Source organism: Erigeron canadensis, chromosome 3 (genome assembly GCF_010389155.1).
Source record: "Erigeron canadensis isolate Cc75 chromosome 3, C_canadensis_v1, whole genome shotgun sequence".
NCBI lineage: Eukaryota > Viridiplantae > Streptophyta > Magnoliopsida > Asterales > Asteraceae > Erigeron > Erigeron canadensis.
Genome location: NC_057763.1, coordinates 21,723,872 through 21,745,132, shown reverse-complemented (window position 1 = coordinate 21,745,132; position 21,261 = coordinate 21,723,872). Strand labels below are relative to the sequence as shown.

Sequence of the window (21,261 nt, the reverse complement as noted above, 5' to 3'; positions counted from 1 at the left end):
GGTTATTTAAGGATTGGAGAATCTATGTTGTAATTTATTTTATTAAAGGTATTATAGGTATATAAGTAAAGATGTTTAAATTAGTGAATAAATAAGAAGAGTAATATGATCATTTCAGGTTCTTAATTACTAATAGGGGAAAGACAGTTTGCTTTATATAGTAGTATAGATATAAATAAGACAATAATTTCTTATTACATTGTAAAATTTATCCATTAAAATTATCTTTATTTTTAAAATTCAAAATTTACAGGTACCCATTTTGTTGCCAGAAACCAAAACCCCAAAACATTATCTTAAACCCCAACCAAAAAAAAAAAAAGTGTCCTGTCCGGTGTCCACCATGAGCACCACCCTCTTCTTCCTTTCACCACCACCTCTTCGCCGCACCACTTTCCCAACTCTCACATTCATTTCCCAAATCCCCTCACTCCGTACAACCACTCTCACATTCACCCACCTGAAAACCCACAAACGCCGCCGCGACTTCAGAATCTTTTCTGACGACGGAGACGGCGGAGAATCCGGGGATGCCGACAGCGGTGGTGGTGGTGGTGGGGGAGATGAAATGATGGATGATGATGAAGAAGAAGAAGTAGATGAAGGGGATAATAAAAGAGATTATGATGTTGAATATGATGAAATAAATAGTGAAGATGGAAATGTTATGAATTTGATGAGTAAGAATTTTGTGTCTACACAAGGATGGAATTCTGAAAAAGTTGTTGATTATAGAATTAATGAAGATGAGTTTCATAAAATTAGTTTGATGGATTGTGATTTCTTTATTAGAAAACCTCCTGATCCTGATAATGATGTTTTCGATTTTCGTGAGGTACCTTTTGATAACTCTGCTTTTTTTTTTTCGGTTAAATTTATATTTTTGGATGGATTTTTAAGAATCTTTAACTTAGTTAGCTTGAAATTGAAGGGGTGTTTGGATTTGGGTTATAACTAGATATATACTTTTTAAATGCTTACAGTAAAAGAAATCGCTTTTTCTGTGAAATGGAGATGATTATTTTGATGAAATTGATTTCTTTTTTCTTCAAGTCACAATTGTTCAAAAATCTATACAATATAGTTTAGTTTTGAACACAATGTCATTTATGAATGTTATGAGTATTGTGTTTAGCATCAAGTTTAGTTGAAGCTTACACTTTATCTTAGTATCTTTTTGTAGTAGAAAGGTAATGTGAGTGTTCTTGCTGCTTTTTTTCTAATGCAAGGACCAGTAGATAACGTAATTGGGGCGTGTTTGGTTACTAGATTTATCTTCTTTTTTATATAATTATAATCTGATAACTTTAAGTGGTGGCCATTAAAACCGTGTATTTGGTAATACGTTCAAAAGTTGTTGAATCAATAGTCTAGTTTATTTGATTTAGTTGATGTTTGAAAACTAATACCTTTGACCCCCTTTTTGATTATGTTGTGCTTTTAGAGGACCTCTCTAAATCATTTTCTTGTTTTGCAGATGTATGTGACGGAACCAGATACTGATGTATATGCTATCCCTAGAGTTCTAGCACCGATGCCTGAGAAGGTCTATTTTCCTACTTGCAATGCATATAAACTAGACAGGCAGATTCAACTTGTTTACTTCTAACGGTTCAATTTCAGTTGTGTCTTGAACATGTCACACGGGTTAAAAGAAAAACTTAGGTAATAGGTGAATGGGTTCTAAATTTGCCTAAGCCTAGTTTGAGGCATAGAACCTCCTATCTGTTTTATTCAGATATTTTGATTGGTATTGTAATAGTGATTGTTTTGATTATTGCTTGCGCTATTAGCAAAGAAAATGGACTAAACGGTGCTAGCAGGTAAACCTCGCACACTTTGAGCTCTAAGACATGTTTTAACCCAAACCTTTTGTAACTTGTCAACCAACTCAACCTTTTGTGTACTTTTAGCTTCCCATACTAATATTCATATCTTTCACCAGTATATAACGATATGCATTTCTTCTTGTTGCAGTACATAAGATGTGCAAAGAGTGATTGGGGAACCTACAATGTCACAGAACCACCAATAGATGCGCTTAGAGATCCCATGTACAAATCAGAGTGGGAGGTTATGAAGGTGCAAATTGATAATGTGCATTACTTAGTTCTCTATATGAAGAAAGGCACACATAGACATATCTTGTCGATATATCTTATCTATATTCATTTTCTCTACATGCTGTACTTACATTCTACCCATAGATCATACCTGGCCTTAATGCCGCTGCAGGAAACTCTACTCTCTATATGTTAGACGTTTGACCTAACCAACATTTTTTAGTCGGGTGCCAAGTCAAGCATTCTTTTTGAGTAAATGTAAAAAACCTATCCATAAATTTGCACTTTACAAATCATTGTTTGGGAGTAGTAAGTTTTGTTGTTGTCCACAAACTTCCGTTATGTTGTTCCTTAAAGACGTGCATGCGTAAATGCTTAACATTGCTGCCACTTCCAATATTGATTCTGACTTGGCAGGTCAAATTGTAGAAAAATGAAAGCTTTGTAGAGATTAAAAAGAACTCTGAAAATTTTTGAAAGTCGATACAGACTTATATTTATAACTCGGTAAATAATCAGAGGAAAAAATACATGTCAGACAGTATGTTTACTATTTTCATTTAGGTTTTGCAATATAATGACAATCTTTTCTCTCTAAAGGTGTTTTTGACAAAGCACTACCGGAACAGACGGTTAGATGATCCAGATTTTGTGTTGGACTTTGAAGAGATTTATGTCATTGATTCAAAAACGAAGTCGATTACGAGGGCAAAAGTTTTGGTGAGTACAAACCATGCTTTGAACTAAATTAAATAATTATTCCACTCCAACACAAACAAATCATGGGTTTATTTATGTTATTGGTCGGGTTTGTATTATATTTTTTTAGTGAACTTATATAGTCACAAGTAGTAGTAGAAGCCGTACATGAAATTTCATCAGAACTCTTAACGTGATAAATAATTTCAATCTGTGAACTGTGGTCCTGCTAAAATTTTGGTTTGGCTTTACCATCAAGTACTTGGCCACGACTAGAGGTTTTTAAATGGACGGCTCAGTCTGTCATTTGACCTGTGGGCAAAAATTTTCATTTTTCACACAGTTCGAGTGAGATCGAAACACCTTTCAAAAAACCATAGATAACTAGAATATTATAAACAGTTAGTGTCATATACGATTGCAAATATTACATTATTTCATTTAATACTTGAGTTCTTAGATGAAATGTTTTATCCGGTTCTATACATTTGAAAAGCACTTTGGCTTTTGACTTGTATTTCTTGAAGGTAGTATTCTAATTGAGTAATTTCAGTTGACCTGTTTGGCTTAAGTGTTGATAAGTTAATAAGTCTGAATTGCAAGTCGAAGCATTTTTGAATAAAGTTATTGTTTTGTGATGGAACTATTCTGATGTCATATACAGGTAACTGTTCCAGAAGGAAGAAACAGGGATCGAAAAAACGACTTTCTTGTTATTCGGGATAATGCGACGTCCTTCAAGATTATACCCTCGGTGACTATCCATTTCAGTTTCAATTCTACTTATTAGGCTACTATCGAATTTATCATGACTCAAATATATCTTTACAGGAAGAGAGAGACGATCCAACGACTGTAGTACATAGAGAAGAGTGGGACAAGGGTAGAAAGGACATGGAAAGACATCTCAGCAAGTTACGGGACTTCAATGTTTCAAACTGGTTCTAGTTTTTAGTTTCTCGACAGGTACTAAATTTTGTATAACATAGCCCTTCAGTTTGTGAGTAGGTACCTTTCTTTATCTTAGAGATGAAATCAAGTTTGAGTGTTGTGTTCCATATCTGTGCCAAATCATTCTTTTTGTAGATTATAATGACAGAATATTAGGACATCCAGCTGACAATCTTATGTGGTTTTTGGTTGTTCTGCATCTTATAAAATATAAATTTCTCATGTGTGGGTGTATATAGTAATGAGCAGTCAATGACCATCGTTATGTATCTGGTTCTGTAATTATGATTTTAAATAAATCTTGAAGGTCCGTTGTTGCACAGGTACAAGGGTTTTATTAGGTCATTACATTAAGGATCCATCGAATCTTGTGTTCTGTGTGGAATTTCATATGTTGGTTAGGACCTGTCACTCTGTCAGCCCACAACTCAACTGCACCAAGTTTCACCAGATACCAAAAATGAAATCTGTGATGCTAAACCTGAAATGAGAAATTAGGGGTTATTCACATATTCGTGATTTGGTTCATAACTGATGAGCCTTCTGATATATTGTTCAATGACGACTTGCTGCAAGTAGCTACTTGAAAATTGTAGTACTACACTTGTTGCAAGCTGTTTCATAATTGATACTATACGAGAGAAAGTACCCGCGCGTTGCGGCGGTGAGATGGTAAGGGTGATTGGTCATAGACTTTGATAGCCAAATGCCTTAGGCGTACAAGCTCCGCCCTCGGATTTAAAAATTCGTCGAAAGTATATCGAATGACATCTCTAATGAAAGAGCATGAAATTTTTAAGAAGGGCAAATTAGTTTTAAAGGTATCTAACTTGTCAATTTTTACTAAAATAGGTATAAACCAAAATCTTAGTCTAATTTAAGGTATGACAGTGTAAATTTATGCTAAGGGACACAAAATACCACCCTTCATGTTTGGCTGTTTTGTCCTAGTTGGCCTAACTTTGACCAAATAACAATGCCTAATAAGAATATGTAAAATAATCATCTTTATGATTCAACTACTACCCAGATAATGTATCTTCAACATTACCAGATTCACATTTTCTTTTATAAATATTAAATTAAATAAATATTACTATTGGTAATTTCAAGATCAAATAAGTTAAATCATCATCTTCACCTGCTCGAACCATTTCAAAAATCCCCAAAAATTACATATTAGTGATTTCATGATTGATCCATCTCTAAAATGAAATTAGTCCAAAAACACTTATCTCCAACAATGATCAACATATAATATTTTTAACTCATAACACTAACAACCACACTAACAGCCTCGCAACAACAGGTAAAGCTTACACTTGACAAACACTTATCAACAATAACTTTGTATCATCTCAACTCAATAAAAATATGTTTTCTGTTTAATTTTATAGTAGATCATGTGCGATGATTGACGATGGAGTTGATGACGGTAATGGTGGGTGGATTGTATTATTGAGATATCCAGTTTGATTGAAATGGTTTGTTGTTGTGAGATGGTGGTGATTTCCTGCTTTACGTCGTCGGTGGTGGTGATTTTTGTACAAATATGGTGGTGATTTTGCTTTATGTGTATAAATATAGCATAAAACGGTCATGATCTAGAAAATATAAACAGTCAAAGTTCGTAAAAGTGATATGACATGGCAAAGTGACATGGAGAAATAGTCAATGGTCAAACTAAAACACACACAATACTGCTGCCACATAGGTTTGAGAAAACTGGATGGTGGTTTTCGTCATCACAATAGACGGAATTTACATACACTCGTATTTAATTAGAAGGAGAATTTGGTTTCTACTTAAAATAGGAAAAGTTAACAAGTAAGATACCTACATGTCCATCAGATTTTGGACACATTCCTTTCCGTTTTTATAACTCGTGGCTTGAAAGACCTGGGTTTGAGGAGTTCATTAAAGGGTTGGGTGAGTCTTTTGTTTTTTCTGGTCCTGCGGATTTGGCGATATTCACAAAGTTAAAATGGTTAAAGAATAAAATTAAGATGTGGTGAGGAAGGATAATGAATGGAGAAATGGGGAATATCAGAGGTTAGTGAGCGTTGTAAAAGAGCTGGAGACTCGTGCTGAATCAAGGCCTCTGTCTGAGGAGGAACTCAGAGAAAGACTAGAGGCAAAAAGGGTGTTAAGTGACGAGGATCGGTTAAAGTCATTAGACGCTAAACAAAAATCGCGAGTGAGATGGGCAGTGGATGGGGACGAGAACACTAAATATTTTCATGGGGTAATCAAGGCCAATACATCTAATAACCGGATTAATGGTCTGGAGTTTGATGGGGTTTGGTTGATTGAACCTGTTCTTCTCAAAGAGAAAATCATAGACCACTTCAGTAACAAGTTTGCTGAACCTATTTCCGATAGGCCAAAGTTGTGTTGTCCAAATTTAATCCGCCTTACTGTGGCAGAAGCCGATGCTCTTGTGACCAGGTTTTCTTTATCCGAAATTGAATCTGCAGTGGGGGATTGTGCGGGTGAAAGGGCTCCGGAACCGGATGGTTTTAACTTTAAAGTTATCAAACGATTTTGGGGGTCTCTTAAGAATGATTTTGTGAAGCTTTTTGACAAATTCCACAATGAGGCAACTATTAGTAACAGTTGTATGTCATCATTTGTTGCTTTGATTCCTAAGGTAAGTGACCTGATGAAGATCTCTGACTACAGGCCCATTAGTCTTGTCGGGTGCTTAAATAAGGTGTTGTCAAAAGTACTAGCCAACAGGTTAAAAGAGGTAATAGGAAAGTTGATATCCAAGGAACAAACAGCTTACATAGCTAGTAGAAGTATCCTTGATGGTCCGGTTATCTTAAATGAGGTGATTGGGTGGATGAAGAGGACTAAAAGACGTGGAATGTTATTCAAAGTAGACATAGATAAAGCTTATGACTCGGTAAATTGGAAGTTTTTAGACTCGATCTTGGATCAGATGGGTTTTCCGTGTAAATGGAGACGGTGGGTTTTCAGCACGAGCCTCTGTATTAGTCAATGGGTCTCCAACTGCCGAATATGTGGGGTCAAGAGGTTTACGCCAAGGGGACCCATTATCTCCATTTTTGTTTCTCATTGTGATGGAAGCACTGTCTGGTATGATGAAAAAAGCTGTAGCTTCAGGTTTATTTCAAGGAATTCGGGTCAACTTGGACGGGCCACTACTGTCCCACTTTTTGTTTGCTGATGACGGGATTTTTTTGGGGGACTGGTCGATTCAAAATGGGAGGAATCTTAAAAGAATTTTAAGAGTGTTTTATCTTATGTCGGGGTTGAGAGTTAACTTATCTAGAGTTAACTTATCTAAATGCAGCGTGTATGGTATTGGAGTAGACGACGAAGATGTGGAGTCCATGGCAAGGACACTCGGGTGCAAAGCGGGTTTCCCACCATTCATCCATCTAGGATTACCAGTTGGGGCAAACATGAATTTGGAACGAAACTGGCATCCTGTGATGGAGAAATTTCAGAAGCGATTATCCCTATGGAAGGCGAGGACACTATCCATTGGAGGACGTATCACCTTGATCAAATCAGTATTAAATGCTCTTCCGACTTATTTTTTTCTCTCTTTTTAGGGCCCCATCCAAAGTCATCGACGCATTGGAAAGACTTAGGAGGACATTTTTTTGGGGAGGAAACTCTGATAATTCTAAGATAAGTTGGGTTGCTTGGGACCAAGTGATAGCACCAGAATGTACGGGTGGGATAGGATTCAGTTCGCTTCAGAACACAAACTTTGCTATGCTTTCTAAATGGTGGTGGCGCTTCAAAGTGGATATTGGCGGGTTGTGGAGAAAAGTCGTGTGGGCAATTCGTAGTAGCTGCAGATCATGGTCATTTATTCCAAAGAGATTGTCTCAGGTGGGCCCTTGGAAACAAATTGCAAAAATTTCAGAAATTTTAAGGCACAAGGAGGTATGCATTGAAAAAGCTATTGTCGGGGTTGTCCAATCTGTGGGTCACATCCTGTTTTGGATTGATGTATGGGCCGGAGCAGAATCATTGGCAACCTTATTTCCCTACTTGTATGCGAAAGAGAAAAAGAAATTGTGTACTGTAAATGAAAGGATAATCTTCAATGAGAATACGATTATATTTTCATGGGAGTGGAGATCAAGCTCGCTTTCTATGGAGGAACAAGATGAGTTAGTAAGGTTGCAGGGGTTGTTGGCTCATGTAACTCTATCGGATAGACCTGACACATGGAAGTGGAAGTTAGACAAGACTGGTATGTTCACAGTAGCTAGCTTGAAAGAAAAGTTGAGCATGTTCGGGAGGGAGTCTCTTATTGACAGGTTTCATTGGAATTCTTGGGTGCCTATGAAAGTGAATATGGTGGCGTGGAGAGCAAATATAAACAGACTACCAACAAAAGACAACATTGTAAGAAGAAATATTATATTATCGTCGGACCTATGTGTGTTTTGTGGGGAGAGCACAGAAACAGTGGAACATGTGTTGCATTCATGCCCATTTACGCAAGCTGTATGGGAACAAATATGTCTATGGAATCAGATATCTTCTTTTTTTGCTTTTGGGGTATGCGATTTGTGGAAGATACATCAGTTTCATCCTCATCCTAGAACTAAGAATAGAAAAAAGGCACTATATGCAGTTATTTTAGTAACAGTGTGGAGTGTATGGAAAGCAAGGAACGACGTGGTTTTCAACAGATTGCAACCGAGGACCTCAACGGTACTGGAAGAGATCAAGGCGTTATCTCTACTATGGATCCGACATAGATCGAGGTTGTACAACTTGGATTGTGTTAGATGGAGGGATAATGGCGTGTCTTGTATAGATTAAAAGTCGGCAGGGGGTCAACTCAAGGGAAGTAAAAGTAGGTGGCTAATGTTTTTTTTTGTTGTTTTGTTGTTTTTTGTTGTATGTTTATAAAGGCATGAGGCAAGTTGTAACGTGTAAAATGTAATCTACCTTCCCGGTAGATGTAGTGGATGAATAAAAATGGTTTTGTTGGCCGTTCAAAAAAAAAAACAAGTAAGATACCTTTAGAAGTAATTTGCCCTTTTAAGAACACACATACAATTTTTATAATTTATCGATGTATGATTTTTGAGATAAACGATTTTAAATGAATTAGATGAATAAAGTTATTTATGGATGAGAGAGAAAAATGAACGGTTGAGATTTGAGGAGAGAGAAAAATGAGTAGTTAAGATATGGTACATCATGCATTAGAGTTTGTACATTGTTGAAAGCTGAAACTTAAAACCTTATTTGCTTTATAATATAGTATAGATAGTATAAAAGTATAGATATGGAGCATAGTTCAGTTTGTAAACACATTTTATTAATACGTTTATGTGGTACAAGTTGATAATCAAATGAACCTTCGTTGGTAGATCAATTCATTTTTCGGTTCCTCCCCAGTATGGATCTATAGAAATTGACCTTCCTCATGAAGATCAATCGGCCAAAGTAACTTTAGCGGCTAAATTTATGTATCTACAAAATACTGTATCAATTCATCTTATTTCATCTAGTTCCGATAAATGCTCGGTAGTAGGTTATTGTTATTTCATTTTCTGCTTTTGTGATGAGCTTACGAGGAACTACTAAACTCAATCACTTGTTGTCATTACTCTAGTTTGCTTTTGAAGGAAGGGCCTACATCCTAGGAAAGCCTTCTATGGGCAAACTCTTTTATCACATTAAAGATAACTCTTTGATCAAACAATAGACGTTCGAATAACCTTAATAGGACTTATCATAATTTTTCTATGATTTTTGAAGATTGACTTGTTGCACTCATTTAGATTGTGATCACTTTTAGAAATCGGTGGTTTCGACCCAATTTGAAGCAAAATCAAAGAAAATTTCGTTCTTGCGAATTTAGAAAACACATGGGTCTTTTCAAAAATGTAAGACGCGAATCATGGATAGTTATGATGAATTAGTTATTGTTAACTCAAATTCCAACAACACTGAACACTTGTTTTCAAGCAATTCGATCACCAAATGAATTCAACCCCTCGTACCTTATTCTAGTAATTAAACATGCACAACTTTTAAATTACCCCAATCAACATACCAATGACCGCAATAGATAACAAACTGAAAGGATTACAAATTTACAATCACATCCTTAGAGCATTCAAAAAGACCCAATTCAATAACAAAACGTTAATGGATCAGAAATGAACGAATTAGAATCATAAATATGAATAATGGTCATACAAATGACCAAGAATGAATGTTATACCTATAGGGAAAGAATGGAGAGCCAAATGCTCACGAAAACACCACCGAATTACAACACATTCAAAGAAATTGCAAAAAGGAAAGTTAGAGAACTTTGGAGCTAATGACAAATAACATAATTTTTAACCTTAATCACCTTTAGCCCAGATTTTACTTTGTCAAATACTCACTTAAATCCCCTCAAGTCTCTATAAAACTATAACTACAATTCGGACTCAATTAATATAACTATTTACCATGAGAACAAATATACATCTTTTACTAATTAAATAAACCACACACATTTTGATTTGCATAACTATTACTTAGTCGATACAATTTTTTACATATTAAATGGCTACATTAAATAACATATAGTTACTTAACAGAATTAAAAGTTGACTAACGACATAGTCAATATAAACGGAAAAAAAGTTTAGGATGTTATAAAACGTATCTCTCTCCTACCTTTCACACAAAAAACTATATTATGGCAAGTCATACCGTGTAGAAATCCACTTAAAATTCATACCTTTTAAATGGGACTTGCTATATGTACCCCATATACTAAAGGGACCCCCTATAAACCTAATAATCAGTCAATATTCCAGTCTTTTAGTTTTCCAATGCAATAAAATAAACTTTTCATATCCACATGTGACAACCGTCATCTGAACGTACTTTCCTGAATTACTTTTCCGCTCACTTTTAGTTGTTTCGTTTCTGTACGTCGTTAACCTTTAAGATTTTATCATGGAATAAATGGATTTGTGTTTATTTCGGACTTTGTGAGCACTTAGACTTTAGAAAAATTGTACGTGGACTCGACAACAGGAGGAATACTAGTTGTCTTGTGGAAATGCCAAATTAAGTAAAATACTTAAAATTTAATCAATTAAAGATTTAATAAGTAAAAATAAACATGCTTATATCCGTTAGAAAGCTATTGAAAAGTTACATTTAAATATGTCAACAAAATAAATTTACGAGTCGCAAGTATTCGTGAATTGTCGGGTCAAACCATGTTATTAGAAAGTAAAAAAAGTGAGGCTTGGGAGCATAATGACCTAACAAAACCCTAAAAACTTCTTCCATTCCCCTCATTTCACACACACTCCACCCTCACACTTCCTCCCTCCCCTATTTTTCTCTCTAGCCGCCCCATACCTCCCTCCTCCCTCTCTATTCGGATTCACCATACAACCACCATCCACCACCACAAACCACCATTAAACCTTCATCTTTCCTTCACTAATCTTCAAGATCTTGGTAAGTTTGGTCGGATCCATGCGTGTTCTTCATCAAAAACCCGTTTTTAGTCATATATGTATATATATACACGAAATTTTTATATATATATATATATATATTTTCGGCTATAAATCTCTTTCTTCCTCCTCTTAAATCCGAAGTTCTTCTATATATATATATATATTCGGTTATATATGTATGTAAGTATATATAAAAATAGATCCGAAATCTTGACAAAATGCATATATATATATTTCGGTTTTGAGTATATAGGCTTGTTATGTTGATGGAAATCTTTTAGATCCGAAATCTTTACAAATATATGTATAAAAGTCGGTTTTGGGTATAGATATGTGTATACATGGATCGATTTATATTATGTATTTATGGTTAAAATCGGTTATGGATGTATGAAATAAAAAGATCCGAAATCTTAACAAAAACTTATTTTCGGTTGTATATGAGTATACGTATATGTATATATATATGCGAAATTCTTAGATCCGGAATGTTTGGCTCCGAAGTCCCTTGAATCTTCGAATCCGGAAACAATAGACCCGAAAACCAAAGGATCCGAAATCTTTTAATCCGAAAAGCTTCATATTGTTAGTATGGTTCTTGTTCATGTCCCATGAGATCCGAAATTATATATATAAATTCGACATTTACTAAATCCGTGAATAACATATTGTTAGTATGGTTCTTGTTCGTGTCCCATGAGATCCGAAATTATATATATAAATTCGACATTTACTAAATCCGTGAATAACATGTAATTTTCGAGTTGTTTTGTTGGTTTTCGATTGGTAATTGTGTTTGGATCTAGATTTGTCTTTGGGTTTGAGCCGGTCAACGCCGGTCAAACCGGCCAGAAATGTTTTTGGTTCAAAAATTTGATTTGGGTTGTACTTTTGATGTTTAGATCTTGATTTTTCGGTTCGGTCAACCGTTGGTCAAACTGTTGGTCAAACTTGGTCAACGGCGGCTTAATGATAAAGATTAGGGTTTGAGTATTATTGTAAATAAATAAAAATTATATTTTAATTAATTGATTTATAATTAAAATCAAATCTCAAAAATTTTATATTATTGAAATTATATTGGATATATATATATATAAACTAATTTAATTAGATATATATAGCATTAAATTGATATGGGCATATAATATACATACAAGGATTTACTTAATATGGACTTATGACTATATACAAATATATTCAAGGACTTTATAAAGACAATAAAAATCATACGACTTTTCGAACTTGACAAATTAAATCGTGACGTTCTAAATGAATACTTGACGAGATATATCCATGAGACGTGACATTATTATTGGACAATTTATAAGGACAAAATGACTATTATATATATATAATGACAATTGATAAGACATAATGGCATTTCCTAAGACACTAGTATAGGACACGGACTTGTACAATTAAGTAAGTACTTACTGGGTGACTTGTGGACAGTGTAGGACTTTCTGACAGTTAGTGTACGTGCTTCAGGTGTATTTGACTACTCGTGTCCTTGTTCGTTCATCTAGGATAATCGTGCTTGTGCTGCTTTCAGGTGAGTTTCGTAGCCCCTCTTTTTACAAGTTTTGGGGTGAAAAGTATACTTATTTTCAAACAGTTTTGTCGATTTATGTTTTATGTTCAATATTGAGCCTGTGCGTATAGAGTTAATTGTGTCATTTGACGTGCTTTGATCTTGTTTGTATGTGTGTGATTATGTGTTGTTTGTTGTGCTTTGGACGTGCTTATTGTATGGGTTGAGACTTGAGACTTTAGACTAAGGCAGGTACCGTAAGGCCAGACATTGAGGCATTTGGACTTATTATGGCGTAACTCTGCTCGTTATATATTGAATATTACTTGTTTAGATCTAAAAGAATTGACAAAAGACTTATTTCTTGACTAGACTTTTGACATAAAACCTATGAACTCACCAACCTTTGTGTTGACACGTTTTAGTATACTTTTCAGGTGCTCAGGCTAATCAGGGATAAAGGCTGCTATGCTAGGCTGGACTTTGGAGATTAGTACTCCTTAATAATTGTCAGACTTTAAGGCTACATGCCTTGAATTATTTCTTTATGGACTTGGTTGTAATAAGCTATTTTAGCACTGTTATGACTTTGAACTCATGTTTTTGGGAATATATTTATTATATTCTATTTCATTTAGCAGTATCTATATAATTCCATGTCGTGCTATACTTTTCATGACAACTCATGTTTCCGCCAACGGTGGGGTGTTACACCACATGATCAGATTATAAGTACAGGCATTTAATATATCATATTAACACTAATACATATTTATATATAAAGATCAATCAACTTTTACAAATTTCAAAAGCAAATCATCAACAAAATCTAAGTACAAAGTAAAGGTAAATTGTACAAAATGTCACAATTAACCCAAAAGAATTACCACTAACAGCCAACATGAATCTACTGCCACCACCGTCGTACACAATCTCCGGCTACCACCTCTGTACACAATCTCCGACCACCATCGCTGTACACAATCTCTGGTCACCACCGCCATACACAGTCGCCGGCCACGACACATATCTAATCATATTTATCCCACACACAGTTGCATTAAAACCAAACAAAATAATCTATTTCTTAAACAAAAAAATAGATCGGTGTTTTATATCATTAATGGAGAAATTATAAAAAAAAAGATACTCGTTGTTAGATTAATACACGGTGGCGAGAACACAGGAGAAGAGGGGTTAGCGGTGGCATGCGACGGTAGCCAAAGAAGAGAGGCGGTGGTGAGACATTGGAGAGGGGTGGTTAGGAGAATATTGTGTGTGTTTTTGATTTAGGTTGGAGAGAAGTAGAGAAGAAAGAGGTTTGATAAAGTGTAAAGTGGGATCACAAATGGGGATTAGATCTGTACTCTTCATCCGTTAAAAAAAAAGGATCTATACTCTCCATACTTTATTATTATATTATTTTTGTTTTCCTCCAACATCTTTGAACAGTATTTTTAGGATGTGGTCCAGTTTCCTTTTTGACCATAGTTTTCATCCTTTCTACTATTTTTTTCCTCAAAACATCACCTTTTAGTGTAGTAGTCTATTATTATTATCGTTAATTTTTACATGATTTTATTAAATTTGTTTTTTAAGGATACTATTATTATTATTTAATACTAACGATTTGGTTTTGTAGATGTCGGATTCTAGTGAATTTGTCACTAATAAGGTAGACTTTTTATTTAAACATTATTTAAGCTTATTATTATTATTATTATTATTATTATTCTTTTTCTTTTTTTTTTTGTGAGGTAATAAACATTATTTTTATTATTATTGTCGTAGACATTCATGACACGCGAAGATTTGACAAATTGGGTACAAACAACGGCTCGTTCTCTTGGTTATGTCATCGTTACTAAAAGATCCAAAGCAAATGCAAGCGGTTTCACTTATAAAGTTGCACTTAAATGCGATCGCGGTGGTAAATACAAATTTAAGGGAACTACAAACAAAGCATGTCTCTCAAAAAAAATTAAGTGTCCATTCTTATTAGAAGGAAAATATTCAAAAGAGTATAATTTTTGGACACTAATGGTCATTTGTGGTGAACATAATCATCCACCGGCTAAAAGTATGAAAGGTCATCCGTATGCAATGAGGTTGTCTGAAAATCAATATCATTATGTGGCTGATTTGATGAAGAAAAATGTGGCGCCCCGAGATATTTTAGATATATAAGCAACGTTTAGATTTATATGATCAACTTTGTGAGCATGAAAGAATTTTTGTCGATATAAGTAATTAGATATTTTTATGTTATTGTTTTTGAAATTTTTCTTTTTTATTTATGTTATTTTTGGACTTTTATAAAAGACATATTTTAATGTCATTATATTTGTTATTGTTTTTGAAATTGTGTTATATATTGTGTTAATATAATAAATCAATTAAAAAATGTTTTAGGTAATGATTAGAAAGAGACAAAATTAGTAAATGAAGTTTTTTGAAAAAGATATATAATGATTAAGAAGATTAAAAAGGTAATTAATGAGATATATAGGTATATAAATAGTAAATTGGGGGTCTCTTTAGACACTTAAATTTTAATTTTTAATTTTAATCTAAGTAAAGTTACCATTCGCTTGACTTTTATATAAAACTCAATACTTAAAATTCACATTTTTTAAAGAGAAAATTACTTGAATAAACCAAAAAGAGGCCCTATTTTATAAATTAGACTGTTTTTTTAAATCTTACCAATTTAGACATTATACCCGTGTCTTTTTTTATACACCACACGGATTTATTGACCCAGTTAGAACTTAACACGTGTCTCTTCTTCTTCTTCTTCTTTCTTTTTAACCAAACACCCTCTTTCTCCACCCTTCACAGATTATAAGGAAAAAATAATCTGAATCAACTCTTTCTTTTGTTCTTTCATCCATCGGACCACATCCTTGAATAAGTTAAACAACAACAATATAAGTTTATTGTATTAATTATTATAGTCTTCACTTTATCAGGCAAAACCCTAAGCCGAGGTGTGTGAATTTCGATTTTTTTTTTTGGTGTGCGGTACGAGACGGTGCTGGTTAGTATTACGATGAAGGCTATAAGACCCTTGATGGTTTTTAGTGGTATGGATCTTGGTTGAAAAACCCTCAAGGTACGGATTCTTCTTGCTGGATCGAACTCTTCCGATGGCAAACCCACATGGGGTATATAAGGATTCTTAATTTTGGTGTAGTTAATTACGGTTTTTCTTATTTATTTGAATATAAATATTGTAAAAATAATGTGAATTTTATAGATTCGTAGGATAAGATAAGCCTTTTCCAAACGTTTATGGAATCTGTCTACTGAGATGATACAGAATATGTCGTAGCTTTCAAAAAATAGATTATTTATCTTTTAATTGTATATGAGGGTTGCACCAAAAACTTACCTATTTTGAACATTACCCAACGGCCAACGCGATACCTTTTTTCCTCCTCGGCATAACGTGTACTGAGCCAATACTCTACCAGTGCGATAGTAAAAGTCCATGTTTTGCAAATTTCCTAACTTTGCCTAGTGGAGCAGTGGTTTATGCTAAGTTTAACTTGTTTTGCAGTCATCAACAAGGAGACCTAAGTTTATGGCAACGAAGGTTGTTCCTTAATCAGTAACTTGTTAATTTCTTAAAGCGGTATTGTGTTTACTACCAATATTACTACTTCCTATAATTGGTGTAGATTCCATCGCCTCTCTGAAGGAAAAAACTTGCAAAAAGAAGCGCCCGATATGAGAGAAGATCAACAAGCAGGGATCGCCTGCACGAGAAAAGGGAGTCCGTGGATACTAAAGATTCGTCCAGGAAGCCGGCCACAAGCAGAGTAGAACTTGTCACGATGAACGTGAAGACAACTCCAGAAAGAGTAGAGATTCCCATAGATATAAGAGAACATCCAGGAGTCGTGATCATCGATATGAAGCAAGACTGAATGATCAGACCAAGGCTGATTCTAATGACTAGACTGGGCTGCACGCCTGCACCTTTTGTGGAACTGGATTGGATAAAAAGATTAGATGTGATGACTTGCCCGCCCATGCCAAGTTTTAATTTATTGTTGTAATTTTAAGTGTTTTAATTATAAGTTTTTTTAGTTGTACTCTGTCAAACTCATGGTCCTAGTTTTTAGCCAGTTTGGTGGTAGTGGGCATGTGGTAGTTAGTTTGTAATTCCTTGCCTGGCTATCTCTGATTTTCATCAAGAGGTGATCAAAGGTGTGAATAATTAACCTCCTTTTTTTTTTTGTCGGGATCGTGTGACTGTAACCCGAATTCCATTTACCTATCCTAATCACTTGAACCTTCCCCTTTGTACTGGGTGTTGCTCATAACAAAGACGATTTAGTGACAGGAACGGTCTACGAACTCCAGAGACATAAGAGGTCTTATTCAAGATGACAGTCCAGGTTTATGTGCATCTTGAGTGTAAATGGTTGAACATAGCAAGTATTATATAAGGTTGTTTTCTTTTATGTCTTTGTATTGCTGTTAAATCATTCATATGACACGGTCACAATACCTTAGAACATTCGGCTCAAACAAGTTAAGGTAGTCCATAGGCCACCATCAAACCATGTCAGCTCTATTAATATCTGCTCGTGTATTCTTTTCCGCTAACTTTTGTTTTTTTTTGAAAAAATTGAGCATAGGAACATTTGATGCTATCATCTCAACCCGATATTCTCAGATGTGTTGTTAATGGTCAACCCCAACATCAGATACAATATTAACATTGTTGTATGGGTTCATTTTTAGCAGCAAAAAGAAACAGTCACACTCACCAACATTGACTGTGCAAGCAATACCTTGTGCCCAAAGACACTCACTAGGACGAGAAAATTTTCAATTAGCTTTCCCGCCACCACCACTGGCCGCAGGCGACGATGACTCACTACCGATCACCGAACTTTCCAGAGACTTTTGATGGTTATCAAGATAGTTTTGACTTATAGAATAACACAATTCCAAAGTAGGCAAACCATTCAAAGCTCAGAGAACTCATATAACTAAATCCAAATCCTAAATCCGAACACCCCTTTAATTCTTCAAGGTCATCATTTAGCTCTCACTAATTCTTGTTCATCATTTGTCTCATGAAAATACCAAAATCGATTAAACCAATTGATCCATTCACTACCCAAGATACGGAATCAATTTTGATGGAAGACGATTTTGTTGTTTTTGTTTAATTCATTGAAGGTAAAGTGGTTTGATTTGTAATTTTATTGCTTTGATTTGTTTAATTTACCTGAAATGGGTTGAAGAGAGAGAAAGAAAGATAGGGTAAGGGAAGGGCAGATATCATGGCCAAGTGGTCAGTTTTAATTGGTTCATGCATTCTGTGGTCTTTATACCCAAAAGGCACGGATATTGTGTTTAAATTTGTAACTTTTGAGAAGTGCGTTTATTTTGTAAAATAGGGTCTTCCATTTGTATAGTAACTAGTTTTTTTTTCCCCGGACGTTGTCCCGGGAGACATTACGTGACATGTAAACATGTGAAAAATTATATAAAATGAAATTTTCATGGCAAAAGTTAAAAAGTAAAAAGTTATGTGATAAAAAGTAAAGAAAAATAAAACGTTGGTGGCTGAAGTTGAAAAAATAAAAGTATAAAAAAGTAAATAGAACAAAACTTTGTGTCAAAAGTAGAAAAAATAAAAGTGATGTGGCAAAAAGTAAAATGACGAAAACTTCGTAAATTTATGTGATAAAAAGTAAAGAGAATGAAACTTTCGTGACAAAAGTTAGAAAAACAAATGTATAAAAAGTAAATAACACAAAATTTTCGTGCAAGAAATAAAAGTTATGTGACAAAAAGTAAAAGTTTAAAGGTTTCTGTGATAAAAAGTAAAAAGAATGAATTTTCATGGAAGAAATTAGAAAAATAAAAGTTTAAAAACTAAATAAAACAAAGCTTTCGTGCCAAAAATAAAAAAAATTAAATTTAAGTTAAATAAAGTTAAAAGTTTCCGTCATAAAAAGTAGAAAAATAAAACTTTCGTGGCAAAAGTTAGAAAAACATATGTTTAAAAACTTAATAAAAGCAAACTTTTGTGCTAAAAGTAAAAGAAATTAAAGTTATGTGACAAAAGTTAAAAGGTTAAAGTTATATGGCAAATATTAAGAAACCTAAAGTTAAAAGGTTAGAGTTAGCTGGTAGGGACCGTTGTTGTAACAAATTTAATGACAGGGTCTATAATTGCAGGAAAAAATTAACAGCCGTTAGCTGATGAGGACCATTGCTGCAACAAATTTAAAGACAGGGACTAAAAGTGTTGAAAATGTGCGGCGCACGTTAACAGCCGTTAGCTGATGAGGACCATTGCTGCAAAAAATTTAACGACAAGGACTAAAAGTGTTGAAAATGTGTGACGCACGCAAACCGATTCATGCTTTTTAGTATATATAATAATAAGAGGTGTCGACGAATTTATTTTTATAGCCAATGTCTACGCACCCCAAGTAAATAGGGATAAGAAAACATTATGGAATACCTTATCTGGGTTAATTCATTCGACCCCTGGGTATTGGTTGTTGATAGGGGATTTCAATACGGTGAAAACGAAAGAGGAAAGAAAAGGCTCCAATTTCAAACATAATTGTGCTAGAGATTTTAACGAGTTCATTGAGAAGGCTGAATTGTTTGAGTATGAGATGAAGGGAAGTAAGTTCACATATATGAAAGAGGATGACAACGGGAAGAAGTTAAGTAAAATTGACAGACTACTTGTTAGTAGAAGCGTTTTTGACAAGTGGCCAGCTGCAATTTTCAGAGCTCTTCCAAGACTTTTCTCAGACCACAGCCCAATTTTATTTTGTGTGAATGATTGTAATTTTGGGCCCAAACCGTTTCATGTGTTTAACTCTTGGTTAGACCGACCTGAATGTATTGAGGTGGTAGAGAAAGCACTTGACTCATTTAGATTTAAGGGTCCACTTGATATTAAGCTTATGAGAAAATTCAGGTGGGTGAGGCAGCATCTTAAAGAATGGAGAGATAAGGTCGAGAAAAGAGATAAGGAAGAGATTGAGTTATGTAAACAGGAACTCGAAGAACTCGATTTGCAAATGGAAGAGATGGAATTGAACGAAGAACAACAATGGAGCCAGATTGAATGCAAAAGAAGGATTGTCGAGATGGAAGATAGTAAGGCTAAAGATCTAAAACAGATGTCTAGATGCAAATGGGCTCTAGATGGAGATGAGAATACTCGGTTTTTTCATGGGCTGATCAACAACAGAAAGTCAAAAAATCAGATCCCGGGTCTTATGGTGGATGACTCGTGGGTCTCGAAGCCGAAATTGGTTAAAAAACACATACATGATTTTTTCAGGAGCAAGTTTGAAGAGAACTGGAGTACAAGACCGACGATTGAATGCTTGTTAAACCAGAAATTTTCTGATCATGAAGCTTCGGCTCTGGAGGACAGGTTCTCTAGGGAGGAAATAAAAGAGGCGGTTTTCGAATGTAGTGATGACAAAGCACCCGGGCCTAACGGTTTCACTTTCAAGTACATAAAAAAATTCTGGGAGAAATTGGAAGGTGACTTTATGGATATTTTCAATTCTTTTTTCGAGAATGGCAGGATTAATCGAGGTTGTGGCTCTTCATTCATAACGTTGATTCCCAAAGTGAAAGACCCGGGTAACCTGAATGATTATAGGCCCATCACTCTTGTCGGTATTATAAGCAAGGTAATCTCAAAAGTATTAGCAAATAGGCTCAAAAAGGTCTTAACCTCTCTTATTTCTATATATCAGACGGCTTTTCTTAGTGACCGTTTGATCCTTGACGGGCCTTTAATCTTGAATGAGTTGATCACATGGATGAAAAAAAGCAAGCATAAGAGTTTTATTTTTAAAGTGGACTTCAATAAGGCCTATGATAACGTTAATTTGGGCTTCCTTATTTTTGTTTTGTCTCAAATGGGATTCAAAGATCGATGGTGTAGATGGGTTATGGGCGTTTTATCTTCTGCTAGATCGGCGATCCTGGTCAACGGGTCACCCACGTTTGAGTTTAATTGCTCTAAGGTTTGAGGCAAGGCGACCTGTTGTCGCCATTCCTCTTTCTTATCGTCATGGAAGCTTTGTCTGGCATGATGAAAAGGGCGGTGGATAACAAAACCTTTAAAGGGATTGCTTTGCCAAACCAAGGACCGGTGATTTCTCACCTCCTATATGTTGACGATTGTACTTTTATTGGCAAATGGGAGGAAGCTAATCTGAAAGAGGTTGGCCGTATTATTAGGTGTTTTAATCTTTGCTTGGGTTTAAAAATAAAACATGGCTAGTACTTGTTGTTGCAAATCTGGGAGTGCACCTTTTGACTACTTGGGAATAAGAATTGGGGGCAACATGAATCGAATATCGAATTGGAATTTTCTATTTGAAATCTTTAAAACAAGGTTATCAAGATGGAAAGCTTCTTACCTCTCGTTGAGAGGCAGTGTGACACTTATAAAGGCTGTTTTGGAGAGCATCCCTACCCATTATCTTTCGTTGTTCAAGGCTCTCGTTAAGGTAATTGA

General features: G+C 34.9%; 2 protein-coding genes and 1 long non-coding RNA gene across 3 annotated transcripts; all 3 read left to right on the top strand.

The window, feature by feature from the left end:
* The first annotated feature begins 271 nt into the window (after positions 1 to 271).
* Positions 272 to 3,935, top strand: LOC122593152 (PLASTID TRANSCRIPTIONALLY ACTIVE protein 6, chloroplastic). The gene is made up of 6 exons (XM_043765517.1): positions 272 to 835; positions 1,478 to 1,546; positions 1,978 to 2,082; positions 2,664 to 2,783; positions 3,427 to 3,516; positions 3,594 to 3,935. The coding sequence occupies exons 1-6, from the start codon at positions 344 to 346 to the stop codon at positions 3,708 to 3,710; spliced, it is 993 nt and encodes a 330-aa protein (XP_043621452.1). The 5' UTR covers positions 272 to 343; the 3' UTR covers positions 3,711 to 3,935.
* Positions 3,936 to 5,123: 1,188 nt separating this feature from the next.
* LOC122591684 lies at positions 5,124 to 8,528 on the top strand. Its single transcript, XM_043763934.1, has 4 exons — positions 5,124 to 5,148; positions 5,720 to 6,546; positions 6,641 to 7,164; positions 7,298 to 8,528. The coding sequence occupies exons 1-4, from the start codon at positions 5,124 to 5,126 to the stop codon at positions 8,526 to 8,528; spliced, it is 2,607 nt and encodes an 868-aa protein (XP_043619869.1).
* Positions 8,529 to 11,038: 2,510 nt separating this feature from the next.
* Positions 11,039 to 13,207, top strand: LOC122594384. Its single transcript, XR_006322978.1, has 3 exons — positions 11,039 to 11,192; positions 12,655 to 12,749; positions 13,166 to 13,207. It is a non-coding gene; the product is annotated as an uncharacterized LOC122594384 (long non-coding RNA).
* Positions 13,208 to 21,261: the final 8,054 nt, after the last annotated feature.

Bases quoted from the DNA above. Each gene is read 5' to 3' on its own strand.
- LOC122593152 (XM_043765517.1), top strand. From the start codon at position 344: ATGAGCACCACCCTCTTCTTCCTTTCACCACCACCTCTTCGCCGCACC. The intron at 1,547-1,977 runs GTCTATTTTCCT...TTCTTGTTGCAG, and splicing joins TAGCACCGATGCCTGAGAAG to TACATAAGATGTGCAAAGAG. The intron at 2,784-3,426 runs GTGAGTACAAAC...TGTCATATACAG, and splicing joins TTACGAGGGCAAAAGTTTTG to GTAACTGTTCCAGAAGGAAG.
- LOC122591684 (XM_043763934.1), top strand. From the start codon at position 5,124: ATGATTGACGATGGAGTTGATGACG. The intron at 5,149-5,719 runs GTAATGGTGGGT...AATAAAATTAAG, and splicing joins TGACGATGGAGTTGATGACG to ATGTGGTGAGGAAGGATAAT. The intron at 6,547-6,640 runs GTGATTGGGTGG...GGAAGTTTTTAG, and splicing joins GTCCGGTTATCTTAAATGAG to ACTCGATCTTGGATCAGATG.